The sequence below is a fragment of the Oreochromis aureus genome, linkage group 4 (genome assembly GCF_013358895.1).
Source record: "Oreochromis aureus strain Israel breed Guangdong linkage group 4, ZZ_aureus, whole genome shotgun sequence".
Taxonomy (NCBI): Eukaryota; Metazoa; Chordata; class Actinopteri; order Cichliformes; family Cichlidae; genus Oreochromis; species Oreochromis aureus.
Genome location: NC_052945.1, coordinates 18,797,416 through 18,812,573, shown reverse-complemented (window position 1 = coordinate 18,812,573; position 15,158 = coordinate 18,797,416). Strand labels below are relative to the sequence as shown.

Sequence of the window (15,158 nt, the reverse complement as noted above, 5' to 3'; positions counted from 1 at the left end):
TAACACGTTTTTGTTTTTTTAAATAACATCTACCAATAATAAACATGGTGGCTGCTTTGCTGCTTTAACCCTTTCACGCATAGTGGTCACCACAGTGGACAGCTATTCAAAGGCTGTTTTCTTGTATTTTTGTCAGTGTTGATGGTATATTTGCACATAAACCACTACATTGAACACTGATGTGTCACTCTGTACCAAATTCATAAGTCAAAACCTATGTTGTCCACCTCAGTGGACATGTAACAAACTCGTTGAAAAGTACATGTTTTTAAAAAAATGAAGTTCAAAAATCTTTTTTTCATGCCTAAAGATGAATCAAAATACTTAAAAAAAAATCCTGATTGAGGCTGTCATAAGTTGTGCATGAAAGGGTTAAAATGACAAATTTATTGATTTAACCATAAATTTTACTCTACCAGAAAATCATGAAGGAGAATTCTCCAAAACCATCAGTTTGCGCCCTGAAGCTCAGCGCTTGTTCAGCCTGTTTTGGACAATGATCCAAATGCAACAGCAAGTCCTCCTCCGAATAGCTTAAAAACACAAAATGAAGGTTTTGGTGTGGGATAGTCAAAGTCAATCTAATTCAGACTCTTTGGTGTGACCTTAAACAGCCAATTTATCCATGAAAACCCTTCAGTGAAGCTCAATTAAAACAATTCTGCAAAGACGAGTGGGCCAAAACTCCTCCACAGTGAAAGACTCATTGCCAGTTTCTGCAAACATTTGATTGAAGTTCTCGTTGTCAATGGTGGCTCAACTGGTTTTTAGGTGTAGGGGTCAATTACCTCTTCCCACAGGGCAGTAAAGGTTTGGATAACTTTGTTCTCCTAATGAAAGAAATCATTAAAAAAAACCATCTGAATGATCTGAAACATTTAAGTGCAACAAACATGCAAAACACACGCACACACAATTATATTGTTAAATAATAGAAAAATATGGTGAAAGTTTGGAAAAAGACAATAGCTTTATTTCAACAAGCATCTTAATAGACAATACAGATGTTTATTTTGCTGAAACATCTCTTAGGGCTTCCCAAAATTTGAAGTGGCCTAGCAAAAACGATTTCTCAGAACATTCCTCTACACATCCAGTACTATTTAAAAAAAAATGTATAAAATCAAATATGTTTTGTGAATATGACAGAACCCAAATGTCAGCATATCCCGTGATCCCCATACTTGGCATATGGTTCACTAAGTGACAGCCAGTCCCAAAAATTGTACACTTTAAGAACAGATTTGCTGGCCAACGACCAAGATTAGCTGAGCAAATTTTGATCAATAAAGTCAGTTTTACTTAATGCTCACTCTATCACCAGTATTAACAGTCTGGAAGGGAAGTCCTTAACACTTATCACAATACAGCATGGAAAAACAAAATCTGAACTCAGGGTGACGTGGATGTGGCTTATGTACAAAGAAGAGTAAAAGGGGCGCGAATGAAAATATACAGCAGTTATGTGTAGCAGAGAAACGGGAAACTTCTTCTGCGTGGAATTCTGTTGAGACGAGCTGCGAAGAAGCAGGCGCTGTGTGCCTCGGAGGCCAGGAAAGTTGGTGGTGTCCAGGAAGAAAGTGGTGATGCACGTGGCCGATTAAATCTGTCCGCCCGTCTGTTGTTGAAACACATCGATCGTGTCTTCATCTTCCATTTCCAACTGTTAAGGGAAAAAAAACAACAACCCAAAAACGTATAAGCCCATGAATTTCATAATGTTTGAGTAATTTAAGCAAAAATTGATGTGAGGGAAAATATCTGTAGTGCAAAGAGGAAAAGGAGGATGCTAATTTGTTGACCTAGAGGGTGACAGTATGCCCTGTACAAATGAAAAACTTCCCATTTGCATACACAAAATAGCACCACTGTAACAATAAAATGACACACTGTATTTGGCTTTGAAGGCTGCACTGTGGACAAGCTTGGATTGCACTGCAATAACATGCAAGTTGTGGCTACTCCAGCCACAAACTGCAGTGAATACAACTGGCATCTGCACAGCGACATATTCAAAAACAACTTAAATTTAGCTCTTTGTGACAGCCTGAGGCTCCTCATGGCAGCACTGTGACTTTAAACGAACAACTTTCAGCCTGGAGAAACCCCCAATGCCCGCGGTTATTAAGAAATACTGCTATCACAAGCACTAATCATCATGGGAAGTGCATGAAGTATGTTTAACTCATTGATACGGCCTTACCTGTGCTGGTGTGTCTGTCTCGTTTATTGGCTGCCCGTCAAATCTGAACCTGATTTGCCTCATTGACAGTCCCTGAAAAGATAAACGTGTAAAATCTTGTTGTTAATCTCATATGAAGCTCTGTATAGGCTAACGCGTAAAAAATTAAAATGCAGACAATAATACGCTCATGTTGAAGATAAGGCAGCTGACGTTTCAGAGACATAGAAAAAAAAACATGTCTTGCTGTGAAGCAGAAATGAAGGAATAATGATAACCATCTGGTTCTGGCTGTACTTTTAAAAAAAAAGAGCTGTGTGACAAACATCTCTTTTACCCTGATGGGAGTCCAAGGAACAGATAACACTGTGATTGGGTTTCCATTCTTCCACAAAGTTGAACCCTTATTTGACTTTCAAATAAAAAGGATCTCAGACCTCATGTTCTATTACATATTTTTTTACTTTTGTGCACAGCTCTTTTAGAAAACCTTGGGAATTGCTTTTGTAGCAATGCAAACACAGCTGCAATTAATAGAGAATCAGAGTGATGCTCAGTGCAGTGCTAATTCATACAAAAGTCAAAATTCCTGCATGCCATTACAGCAAGTAGCTTGGCAGAGAACAGCTTAAAATCTGAGCTAATCCATAACAGCAGGAGGAAAAGATTAGATGTCTTCTGCGATTACTGTGAAATCACAGATGACGATAAGGGAGGTTCATTTAAGGGATGCAAGAGCCACGTAAAGCGTTAAAGCTATGCTATCAAGGTGGTATTTGCATTAAAGCTGTAGACCTTAACTGCATTTGAGGAGGAAGAGAAGAACTGCAATGGAAACCTTTTCAAGGAAAAGTGAAACAACAACCGTGATGAGTTACTGTCTGATGGATGGATGGATCTTTTAGCACGTGATGTGTCTGTTAAATGTGATTAAAGTATTTGAGACTTTTGGCCAAGCTTTAGCTGTCAGACAAACGGCCTGTGGCTCTGTGGCTTAAAAACAAACCCAAATCGTGACCCCTCCACCTCGCTTAATAGTTGGCATGAGTTAATCAAGTACAAGTTGATTAGCAACACCTGGCTGCTACTTGTCCCCTTGATCCCTATTGAAGTAGTAAAGGTGTACTTAGTTTTTCAGAGGATCGCACATAGTCCTATGAAAACCTTCTTTTTAAAATGCCTGCATATATTTTACGGTAAATTTTAAGATGCCCTGGCATAACTGCTTTTTTTGGCATCTAGAATACAAACATATAATCTGCAGTCATTAAATGCATGTGTGAAAAGTGTCAAAGAATTGAAAGTAAATGGTTTAATTGTATCCTATTCGGTTGTAAAACACGATTAACTGTGTGCAAACTTCAAAGTCGGGCCTCTAAAACATTAAGTAACTCCAGTAATGATTTCCTTATGATGTTAAAACAGCATAACCTGTAAGCACTTGCAAGCCTTGCTCCACAGAGGGCAGGCAACTCTCCCAGTAAATGTTATTTCTATACACCCGTGTCTTTTTGCCAACTGTAAATGGTGTGCAGCGATGCAGGGAAAAGGTCAATTAAAAGAAAGCAGGATTATTGTTAATAACACCTAAACATATTATTTAGAATACAATCCAACAGCTAACTATCAATTACATCAAGTGTATATATGATTAGTAGCAGAGGTGTACAGAGGAGCACTCGACAGATATTTCTGGGGAAATAATACTCCAAGTCGAGTTCCCCCCATGTGGTGAGAACAGAAAATAACAAGGAGTCTATTTAACTGTAGCTACACTCTGCTTATAAAGATCTATGCCCATTTAGGAAATGATCAGTGTTAGTGTAATGCCTCAGGGCCATAATCACCTGTCTCTCGCAGTAGGCCTTCATGAGTTTGATGAGCGGTGTGTGTCTTTTGATCTTGAACTGCACTACAGATCCATCCTGACCCGCTACCTTCAGGTTTATGTGTTCATTGTTTTCTGTCTTCACTGATTCCTGAGGGATAAAAGCACAGAGAGAAACACAGTGAAGGAACAAAAAAAATGGCTTTGACTAACCAGAACATTGCACTAGTTACAGGTTTGCAGGGAGAAAGGGCTGCACGGTATTTTCTGTTATTATTAAATGCGTAATTTCAGTCCCTTTAGTGCCTCCGGTGGTCTTTTAATTTTGCAGAAGCGTGATGAAATAATGAATTCACACCTAAACAGCTCACCAGGTGGCTAGGGAAGAATATTGGCAAGAGCTTATTAATATCCATGACATTATCAATTGTGCTAATTCTTTATTGATTCTTGATCAATTTTCTTTTGGAGGAAGAAAGCAGGCAAATGTCAGTATCAACCCAGCCATGTCATTATCGCCAAAACAGAGTAGGAAAAGACTGAGCTGTACAAAAGCAGCACTGCTATGAGTTTGACTTCACTTTCACAATGTGTAACTGCCAGAAAGATATGTCAGCATCCATAAAAGGAAGGTTGATAAGCCCAAAGGCGTAAAATTCCCCAGGACTGGAGAATGCGCGACCAGTTTGATTTGCATATTTTGAAATTGTTTAGATATACAGTGCTGTGCAAAAGTGTTGAGCCACCACTCATTTCTTATATTTTGTTAGGATAATGGCAAATAGTTGCAGCAATTTATTGAAACATGCAAACGTATTTGAGAATACAGTATGAGCTTGAAAATCAATATTTCATATGACCAGACTTTATTGTTCCAACACAGCCTGAACTCTCCAAGGAAAGCCTTCTTGTAATTTCTTTAAGTAGTCTAGGTCAGGGGTCGGCAACCCGCGGCTCCGGGGCCGCATGCGGCTCTTTAGTCCTTATACTGCGGCTCCGCCTAGTTTGGGAAAATAAATTAGAAGTATTTAGCTGAAGTGTATTTTATTTATGTTAGTTCTTTTTAACTCGTAGTTCTAAATTGGAAGATTATTGTGATATTGAAATATAAAAATAAAATTATATTCTATTATTTTTTCATGGCTCAAAATAAGCGTCACACTCGCGGAAGCCGGTGTACCCGCCGAAACACCATGCATTTATCGAGACTTTCAACCCCAGGTAGGCCAACTATGGATCTTCGGATCCACATTATGTCAGCAGCTGTTCTCCACCGTGAACTATGTTAAAGACAAACACCGCTCACGCCTGACAGATGACAGCTTACAGTCCTGCGTAAACTGACTTCGTACAGCCTCGATTTGCGGACTCTGTGCACAGAGGTTCAGGAGCAGAAGTCTCATTGTAAACAAATCACGGCAGACCCGACGATGTTTCCATGAACACGCTTTTGAGCATCTCTTTATTGAGCACTTTTCACACACGGTTGCTGTGTATCGCGATACAGCCGGCTGTAGCTTTTCAGCTCACAGCCCGACATACACCACCAACAACACAACAGCACAGATAGCGCAGGCGTAAAGGCGGCGGGCGTGATTGCGGTGTCGCTCAGGTGCGTCCGCCTCCCCTGCAGCGGCGCTGCAAACCACGCCCGCCGCCGCGCATTAACCAGGTAAAATACATATTTAGGCAGAATTTTGCAAATATCTATTTTTCATTTTCAGCAGCATAGAGCTTTTTTCCAATTATTTTTTTAAGAGTCAGGTCAAGGCTCCAACAGCCCAAAGGCGATATAAGGGTGGCGGCTGACAACAGTTTTTGTTTGCTGGATCATTTTAGTTCAGCTGGGTGTCTTTGCTTTTGTTATATTTCTTTAAGAGTTCAAAATGTGTTAATTACATAAATAAAATGTAATTTTCTCTGTAGCACTTCATGGATTTCATAAGCAGCACACCTCAGTTGTTCACACAAAGCATAAAGATAAAAAACAATATATACAGTGTTATCTTCATTTTAGATGTCAAAAAGTATTTGCGGCTCCCAGAGTTTTCTTTTGCGTGGAAACCGGGTCCAAGTGGCTCTTTGGGTGTAAAAGGTTGCAGACCCCTGGTCTAGGTAGTTATCCAAGGTTCTTGAAGGACGTTCAAAGCTCTTCTTTGGATGTTGACTGCTTTTTGGTCTAATCTCTTTCAACATGATGCTACACTATTTCAATAATGTTGAGGTTCAGGTTCTGGGGAGACCAACCCATCACCGACATTGTGTTCCACTGTTTTTAAAAAAAATTATTTTCTTTTTATCCAAGGTGTGCTTTTACTGCGCTCAAAAATGAGCCTTTTGCCAATCAGATGCTTTCCAGATGATTACACGGTGGATCAAAATCTGACGGTACTTTTCTGTGTTTCCATCAGCTGTGACAAGATCCCCAACACCATTGGCTGAAATGCAGACCCAAACCATGACAGAGCCTCCACTGTGTTTGACAGATGGATGTAGACACTCACTGCTGTACCTCTCTCTTGACCTCCTCTGTACATATTGATGATTTAAATCAAAAAAAATTATAAATCTCAGTTCTTGTCTAATTTTGATACCTCAGCTTTTTCTCCTCGTTTTTCTCTTCCTTGAAAATGGCTTCTTGCCATTTCTGATGAGGCTTCAGAGGACAGTAGATGGATCATCTGAAGGTCCAGGTGCATGCCTCAGGTCCTGTGTCAGGTTTTTGCCGAATTTTTCCCATTTCTTATGGGCATGAATTTCAGATGCTGATCATCTGTTCATCTTAAAGTCTGTAACCTTTTTTGTCCTCCACTTGTCCAATTTCCTAAAATGTAAGGACACACTGCACACAGTGCTGAGATATGCTAGGTCTTTTCCCAAAGTGGGAATCACTTTGTTGGTGCAAAAACACAATTTTAAGCCTTTTGTGGCATAAAAAAAGTAAGTTAAAGAAATGTGTTTTCCAAATAGGAAAAAACACGAAAGACCTGGAAAACTTGGGTATGATCACTGAGTAGGCAAAACAGAGAGTAATGAGGGATGGCTCAAGACTTTTGCACAATACTGTATACAAACTATTTCTCGGATTAAACAAAATTTAAAATTTAAAAAATTTAAATCTTAAATCCTCCCTTTTCGCTTCGCCTGCAGACTCAGAGTGAGCCTGAGATCACCACAGTGATGATTCATATAGTTTCAGTGGCACCAACAGATTCTCACCGGTACACTCTCCCACAGTGGCACAAGCACGCAAACGCAAGCAAACGCAAGCAAACGCAAACAAACAAACAAACACACACACACACACACACACACACACACACACACACACACACACACACACACACACACACACACACACACACACAGGCGAAATGAGGCATGCAGTGGGGATGACACCAGCTGGTTGGCTGTGTGTTATCAAGCAGAAAGAGGTCCGCGCGCCATTGGATGCGCGTTCACAAACCTTCCGGTCTATCAAAGTAGGTACAGCTAGTAGTTGAATTTCAGCTTGTAACTTTGCAAAAAGGCACAGCGGAACATGCGGAAATAACCGTATTTTTACACACGCACGTGTCAAAAAAAATCAGGCGGAGTAAACTGGCATTTCAATCCACTGTGGAGACACTCACCTTTGGTTTTTCATCAGCCATGGTCACTCTTTTGGCGCTTCTCTACACTGCCACACAAAGAACACGAGTACGCGCACGTACACGTGCCCGTTTAGACTATTACAACCGAACGTGCGCGGCCACGCGCCCATGCGCGTCCACCTCAACGAGCGTTGAGTGGACACCGAGTAGTCACGAGGTTGAAAGCGCAGTCTGGGCAAGGGCGGGAGAGTCACAATGCGCGTTAAAAAGGCAGGCAGATGCACGTGCACGCGCACGGCGATGTTTTCCCTTTTGTTTTCAGGTTTTGAGAAGCGGTTATCTCATTAAATACCCCTTATCGCCCTGCTGAGCTCGCATGGGTGCAGCATAGTTCAGTCAGCATCACCACACATGATCCTCACTGCATGGGGAGAGCCAAATGTGCACTTTTCCATTTCCTTTTTCGTTTTAACCCTTTAAATACCAGTGGCCATCTTGTTTTTTTGTTTTTGCCTGATGGTGATGTGTAAGTGTACTGAACCAATGGTGGCCTTTACGAACTCAAACTGTAACAGTACAGGGCAAAGCTGCACTGATTCTTCACAGATTCAATTGGAGACATTAGTGTGGGTAGCATGTTCGTGGATAGCAAAAGACAAACCCAGCTTCTTAATGCTGGTAATGACCTCTCGTAGGTGAGTCCGGGGAGGCAGTTATAAGGTTAGTGATAAGCTGTATTTTCTGCATTTGTCGCGATAAATCCAAAATCCCGAGTCAAGCTCAGCCGACGGAAAAACAGGCAGGTAGACGGGCACCCCTTTCGGTGACATCGTAACGCATGCGCAGCAGGTGCTTTCGACTGAAAGAGCGAGGCGCGTAAGCAGTACCGGTCCACATTTGCAGTTCATGGCGTGTTTATAGCCAAAAAAGTTCACATTGTTGTCTTTTCTGTGTCGATGATATTGTTCCCAGATGGAGGAGGTAGACGTTGAGCCCACTATTACTGTAAGTAGCCATTGTAGCTTAGTGCTTTTAACTCCTCATTGGCACTAAATGGCTTTGCTAACAGGCTAACTTTCGCAAACACCTATTTTAACGACCCGTTTGAATATTTATATTGTAAGTTGTCAAGAAATGGAAAGGGGCACACACTCAGCCATGTCACAAGTATAAAAGTGGCAAGATTATAAGAAGATGAGTTAGAATTACGAGCAGCATTAACTACAGTTTGAGTTAGTAATATAGCTAGACCATGTCTCAGTCACCACTCAACCTTCTCACATAATATTATAATTAAATCTGAAACGGAATGATTTAATTTTAACCCTCATCATGTTATTCACATCATTTTCAGTGTAGTAACAGTGTTTCTCCTTTTTTAATTGCAGAATATCCCTGCAATCAGTGATGGAAAGCACATGGGATTTGCATGGGGTCCTGGTGATATTCTTGTATATGAGACACTATACAAAGCATCAGGTATGTTTCAAAATTAGCACAGGACACCATGTATGCTTTCACAGTTTCCCTCTGTTTCTCCTTTTCTCCTTTAAGAGAATGAATGGTGTAGTGAATGCCTGTGAAATGTCTGCTACAATGTTGTGAAAAAGTATTTTCCGCTTGTTGATGTCTTATTTTTTTTGCGTGTTTGTCACACTTACATGTTTCATATTATCAAACACATTTTGATTTTTGATGACCAGATGAAATATAAAAGGCAATCAGTGCTATCAGGCCCTGTTGTTGTGTTTTGTTTTGTTTTTGTTTTTTTCTTAAAAAGGTAATTGCCCCCAAACTTAGTAACTGGCTGTGCCACTGTTGGCAGCAAGTAATGCAATCAAGCATTTGGGATAACTGGCAGCGAGTCTTTCACATCGCTGTACCCACTCATCTTGGCAGAATTGTTTTAATTTAGTTTATTGTTTAAGTAACTTTTTCATAGCACTGTTTGATGTGTTTTACTATAGTTTTTATGATTACTTTTAGACATGTGCATATATACATTTTTCAATAAACATATTTTGAGCCATTTTTTTCAGACATTTAAATTTTGTTTTATATGTGTAATGACAATAACTATAATATTACTGTTGTTCTTTCACCACCTGCCTTTGTTTCAGGTGCTTCAGGATCAGGTTGCTCATTCATCCATGAGATCAGGAAAGATGAGGACATATATTCCCCCATTTTACGCAAGCTTTTTAACGAGTCTCACCACATCTTCGTCGGCCTGCAGACAATTAGAGAGGAACTCCCTAGCAAGAGTAAAAAACCCCAGTAAGGACGCGTGGTGCAATCCCACCTCTGTTTGTTCATATTGTTGGATTGCATATCGGTGGCATAACAATAGTTGAAAAAGTCACACAAAGCAGCACCCACATTGTATGTTTTACAATTTTACCTCTGCCTTACTCCTTAGATTTGTTAGTATCAGCAAAAATTATCGATCCGTGATCCGTGCTTGTATGGAGGAACTTCAGCAAGTTGCAGGTAATACTGTTGAAATATACTTCTTTTGGCAAAAATTTCAATTTGATGTAACCATAAAAGTTTTGGCAGTTTTTTCAAATTTCTATTTTATAGTCTTGTTTATACAATAAAAACAAAGGAAATGTGTGTGATTACTCACTAAACAACTTTTCTTTTTTGCAGTTTCTACCAGAAATGTAGAGTTGGCCACGCAGTGTGGAAATCAGGTAAGTACTAATGTTTGTGTGGCAGTAACGTTATCTGGACTAGTCCACATACAGAGCATGTGTGAGTGTCTCTGTCAGTAATTGACTAATAATGTCATGATTTAATTGAGTAGCGTGGCACAGCTCTGTGGGTTTTATGACCACAGTCAAACTGCCTGTATTTGAAAGGGGACATTAATGCTCAGTTAGTGAGGAAGAATCCACATTCAGTTTTTTACTCAGATGTACATTTCGTTGCATTGTTTAGTGGCATTATCCTGACCCTGATCTGCTTTGTTTTGTTAAAGGTGTCCATTCTTTTGGCCATAGAACTGATCTGGAATCTGTGTGAAGTGCTGTTCATCGATGCTGCTCCAGGTTGGAATCCGCATCTTATGACTGGATTTTTGGGGTTGTAGAAACACCCAAACAAACGTATCTGCAACATGGCTGTGTCTGTGTTTTCAGCAGGCTCCCTGTTGCTCCACCTGCTGGACTGGGTAAGGTTACATAAGGCTGACGTGGACGAGAGGGCCAGAGAGGTGCTCCAAAGTGAGAGCCCTGCTGAGCACCACGACTACTGGGACGTGGTAGGTGCAGCATGTTACATCTTTAAAATTACATCTGCACTGTTGGTGTTCTGCATTTGCTGCTTCATCTGTGTTTTGTCTGTTATGAATTCTCTGGAGAGACCTGAGTGATCACATGTGTGTGCTGTGCAGGTGGTGAGTTATGTGCTGCAGGGCAGGTTGGAAGAAGTCAGACAGATGCTGGTGAAACAGGGCACCTTACAGCCTGCTGCCAGGAGCATGTACAAGCAGATGGATACCTTGCTCAGCAAGATGCCCTTCTACAATGTAAGATGAAAATGCAGTGGTTTATTTCCTTTGAATGATAGCTGAAATTGTTTTAATCATGCTTCTAAATAGGATTATTGTGAAAGTGTGCACTGTTAATTTTACAGTCAGAAATGAATCACACAGGTTCTTGATGTTTTCTTAATGGGGCTGTGGGTGTGACATTAGAGGAAATGATAGCAGGGAAATGAAAATGACATTAAATAATGAAAGAACCTGACTTGAACCTCTAGGCTGCAAATACACAGTATGATGATATAAAATAATAATAAAATGGTCTCCTTTAAGTTAGAGAGTATCAAACATTGAATGTGCTGCTGCTGACTAAACTGAATTTAAGCCTCTTTATTTTGCTGGCGGTGAAATGAAATCCACAAATCTGTTCAAACCTTCCTCACTAAAGTTTCTGTTGCTTTCACATACATCATTCAGACAGTAAAGGGATTAAGTACAACATATTTGTGTTCATTCAGTGCAGCGATTTCTCTAACGCAGCCTAAACACAAGATGAGCTCATGAGCCGAACCGTGCTGACTCACACCTCTGAATTTTATGTAATGCTCCCTCAGCCTGGTGGCACTCAGACGCTCACAGAGTTTGATGTAAAGTGGAGGCACTGGCACGAGGAGGTGGACCGCTGCCTGCAGGACAACTCGTTTGCCAGCAACCGACATCTGGAGGTCATCTGCAAGGTTAGTGAGGATGTTCTGTGTAAGTTATTCATGGATAAGTTCATTATTGCAGGGTCAGTGCAAACATCCAACAACAGTTAGGCAATTTAAAAAAAAAATAATATTTATGTATTTATTTTTTAAATGTCCCCACCCCGTTTCATCCTAGATCCTTCTGGGAGATGAAGACACTTTGCTGGATCACAAGGAGCTACTGGGTACCTGGTATCACTTTCTGGTCACGAGACTTCTCTTCTGCCACCCCACAGTGAAACCCACAGAGTTGCACTATTATGCTCAGGTACACCATATTCTCACATCATTCAGCATTTTAGAATCACTGCTGGCTTAGTCTTAAAAAGTATTGCATTATTTTTATATTTGCGTGTTACATCGTCTGTTACAAATTTCAAACCAGTGCACGTAGCTCTATTATTTTCCAGTTTGAAATTTGATATTTGATTGTAAAGAATGTGCAGCAGCCCCTGATTTATTGTTTGTGTATCTTGTTTGCATGTGTGCGCACTGCAGTCGTGCATGACGATGTTTCTGGACTCAAGGAGCGTCTCAGAGCCTCTGGACAACATCTTACTTGCTGCCTTTGAGTTTGACATCCATCAAGTCATCAAGGAGTGCAGGTAAGACAACTTTTTTTTTTTTTTTTTTTTTTACATCCTGCCATACGTGTGTGTTACATGCAGCCTACAAACGTGTGGTGGTTCATAAACTTCCTTAATTGTTTCCTTTTAGCATTGCTCTCAACAACTGGTGGTTCGTGGCCCATTTGACAGATTTGTTGGATCATTGCAAACTCCTGCAGTCTCATAACCTCCAGTAAGGATGCAGTTTGTCTGTTTTTTAACTTGTTTACCTTTTAATTTGATTGTACACTTCATTAGCCAATATTTACCACACCTTACACGTGTGTGTGTGTGTGTGTGTGTGTTCAGCTTTGGCTCCAACTTGAGAGAGTTTCTCCTTCTAGAATATGCTTCTGGTCTCTTCACTCATCACAGGTACGCTCATCCCAAGGTTCAGTGTAATGATGTATAATATATTTGTTTTTGTTTAGATTTACACAGGGTGTGACTAATGTGGCTCTCAGAACAGTTATTTTTATCCTGTTAATCTAGTTAAAGAATCATTTCCTCTAATTGACCTAGTACAGGGTAAGCTAAAGTGTAGGTTATCACTGTCATGATTGAGCATGTTTTTCTGTGTTTAGCCTTTGGCAGTTGGCTGTGGATTACTTTGATCACTGTCCAGAGTTTGGTCGTGTCTACCTGGAGCTTCAGATAGAGCGCGTCCCTTTAGAAACGGAGCGTAAAGCTCTCAAAGTGCTGAGGATTTGTGAGCAGAGGCAAATGTCAGAACAAGGTAACACATTGCTTCTTAACTCTTAGACACAAAGATGGGGCTGTTTTTGTTTTTCCAGTGCAGGAGAGACCTAAAACATAATTTTTTTTTTTTGTGTGTTTATGCAGTGCGGAGTATCTGTAAGATCATGGCTATGCGGGCTCTGAGGAACAATAGGCTGGGCTCTGCTCTCTCATGGAGTATAAGAGCCAAAGATGCTGCATTTGCCACCCTGATTTCAGAGAGGTTAGTTTCTTTCATTATAATTGTAAAGATCCCAGATACTGTTACTTTACCCCCCACCCCCCTCTCTCCCTATTGGCCTTAGCAGGAAGTGTGGTCTCTTCCTGTGTAGTACTGCTTCCACTGTGAACATGTTCCTATACCATCAACAAACCCTTCAGCCCTCTGAATGTTTGTGTTATGGGTTCTGTGGTGTGTTTATGTGTATACTTGTGTTTTAGGTTCCTACAGGATTATTGTGCCAAAGGGACCTTCTCTGATCTGGACCTGATTGATAACTTGGGCCCGGCGATGCTCCTCAGCGACAGGCTGACTTTTCTTGGTATGCTCGGGGAACTCACACTTGCTGGAGCATTAGTAGCACCGCTCCACTTGTGACTCAGCCACTGCGTCATTCTCACAAGTTCATGAAGTGACAGGACATTCAGTCAGGCCAGCTTCAATTCACATGAGTCTCAGACACATAAATGTGCACACAGACGTCTAAATAAAGCTGGCTGCTGTTTAATGCAACAGCATGTGATGGTGTGTTTTACTACTGAAAAATCAGGAAAAACATAAGATAAACACAGAGAAAATGCGTTCCTATAGATTATTGCTGATTGTGAACTGAGAAGGAACGTACACAAAATCTCCTGGATAATTTGAGCACATCTGAGTGTGAAAACTCTGCTTTATGTTCATTCCCAGGAAAGTACCGCGAGTTCCACAAGCTGTACGGAGAGAAGCGTTTCAGGGAGGCGGCAAAGCTGCTCCTCTCCCTGATGACTGCAAAGATTGCTCCACAAAGCTTCTGGATGACTCTGCTGACCGATGCTCTGCCACTGCTGGAGCAGAAAGAGGTTAGTCACCAGTAACAAGTCCAGTTTTCGATTTGGACAAAATTGGTGTGATAATTACAAGAAATCTGACGCTGAAATGTACGATCGAGATATTTTCCACTGTAGTCTGCATGATACCATTCATGTTATCACCACAATAAACTACAGTGTCCCCCAAACTGTTATGGTGCGGATTTAAACTGAACAACATAAACTTTGATGTCCTAATCATGGTGTAACCAGAGTTGTACATCTGAATCAGTTGCTGCTGCCCTACAACAACATTCTTCTTCTCAGGTGATCTTCACAGCAGATCAAACCTACGAGCTGATGTTCTGTTTAGAGGAGCTCACCTCCTCACTGAACATCACTGCTTCCAGCACAGACAGGCCTATGCAGGTATGCATGTCCTCACACGGCCTTAATCCCTCCCACACAATCAGACTAAAAGCTCTCTAGTTGCTGCTTCTAACCGCATGGTTTAATATTTGGTGCTGCTATCACCACTCTGTTTTAATTTTAAGATGACACGTAGGCAGATGTCACTCTGGAGGTCTTAAAGATTGCTTCATCTTTTTATTTGAGTGTTTTTGTCGTTGCAGGAGGAAGACGTAGAGGTGACCAAAGTGGAGCTCCTGAGACTCGCTCTGGCCAGGAATCTGGCTCAAGCCATAGTCAAAGAAGGAACGGTGGAAACATAAAAGTGTGACTTTAACGAGAAAGCTATTGTTTGCATTTTTGTACTGTATATATTAAAGAATCATTAAATCACAATGTGCTCTTTGATAATAAAACACTTCATGATACTTATTTGAAATCTGACCTTTTTGGAGAAGGTTTCTCAAGCAAAATGACTTCAGAACATCAAACATCCATGAAGACTCTTTATTTTATTATGATTTTTTTCATGCAGCAAAGAAATGACACATCAT

The 15,158-nt window shown here is 40.7% G+C and overlaps 2 protein-coding genes across 3 annotated transcripts; one reads left to right on the top strand and one right to left on the bottom strand.

Annotated features, from left to right (window-relative positions):
- Positions 1–945: 945 nt before the first annotated feature.
- Positions 946–7,799, bottom strand: sumo2b (small ubiquitin like modifier 2b). The gene is made up of 4 exons (XM_031730089.2): positions 7,643–7,799; positions 4,030–4,161; positions 2,204–2,275; positions 946–1,663 (listed from the first exon to the last, which is right to left on the bottom strand). Exons 1-4 carry the CDS (start codon positions 7,661–7,663, stop codon positions 1,601–1,603), a joined length of 288 nt encoding a protein of 95 aa, XP_031585949.1. The 5' UTR covers positions 7,664–7,799; the 3' UTR covers positions 946–1,600.
- A 315-nt stretch (positions 7,800–8,114) lies between these two features.
- nup85 (nucleoporin 85) lies at positions 8,115–15,036 on the top strand. Of its 2 annotated transcripts, none has more exons than XM_039610677.1 (20): positions 8,115–8,475; positions 8,576–8,608; positions 8,992–9,082; positions 9,724–9,880; positions 10,023–10,093; positions 10,256–10,299; positions 10,587–10,656; positions 10,747–10,868; positions 11,001–11,135; positions 11,705–11,827; positions 11,976–12,107; positions 12,338–12,444; positions 12,557–12,640; positions 12,757–12,822; positions 13,032–13,183; positions 13,291–13,408; positions 13,627–13,727; positions 14,096–14,247; positions 14,524–14,625; positions 14,829–15,036. In XM_039610677.1, the coding sequence occupies exons 2-20, from the start codon at positions 8,576–8,578 to the stop codon at positions 14,925–14,927; spliced, it is 1,959 nt and encodes a 652-aa protein (XP_039466611.1). In that variant the 5' UTR covers positions 8,115–8,475; the 3' UTR covers positions 14,928–15,036. The 2 variants fall into 2 exon arrangements, with proteins under 2 accessions (XP_039466611.1, XP_031585950.1); XM_031730090.2 differs by having other exon boundaries at positions 8,115–8,479.
- Positions 15,037–15,158: the final 122 nt, after the last annotated feature.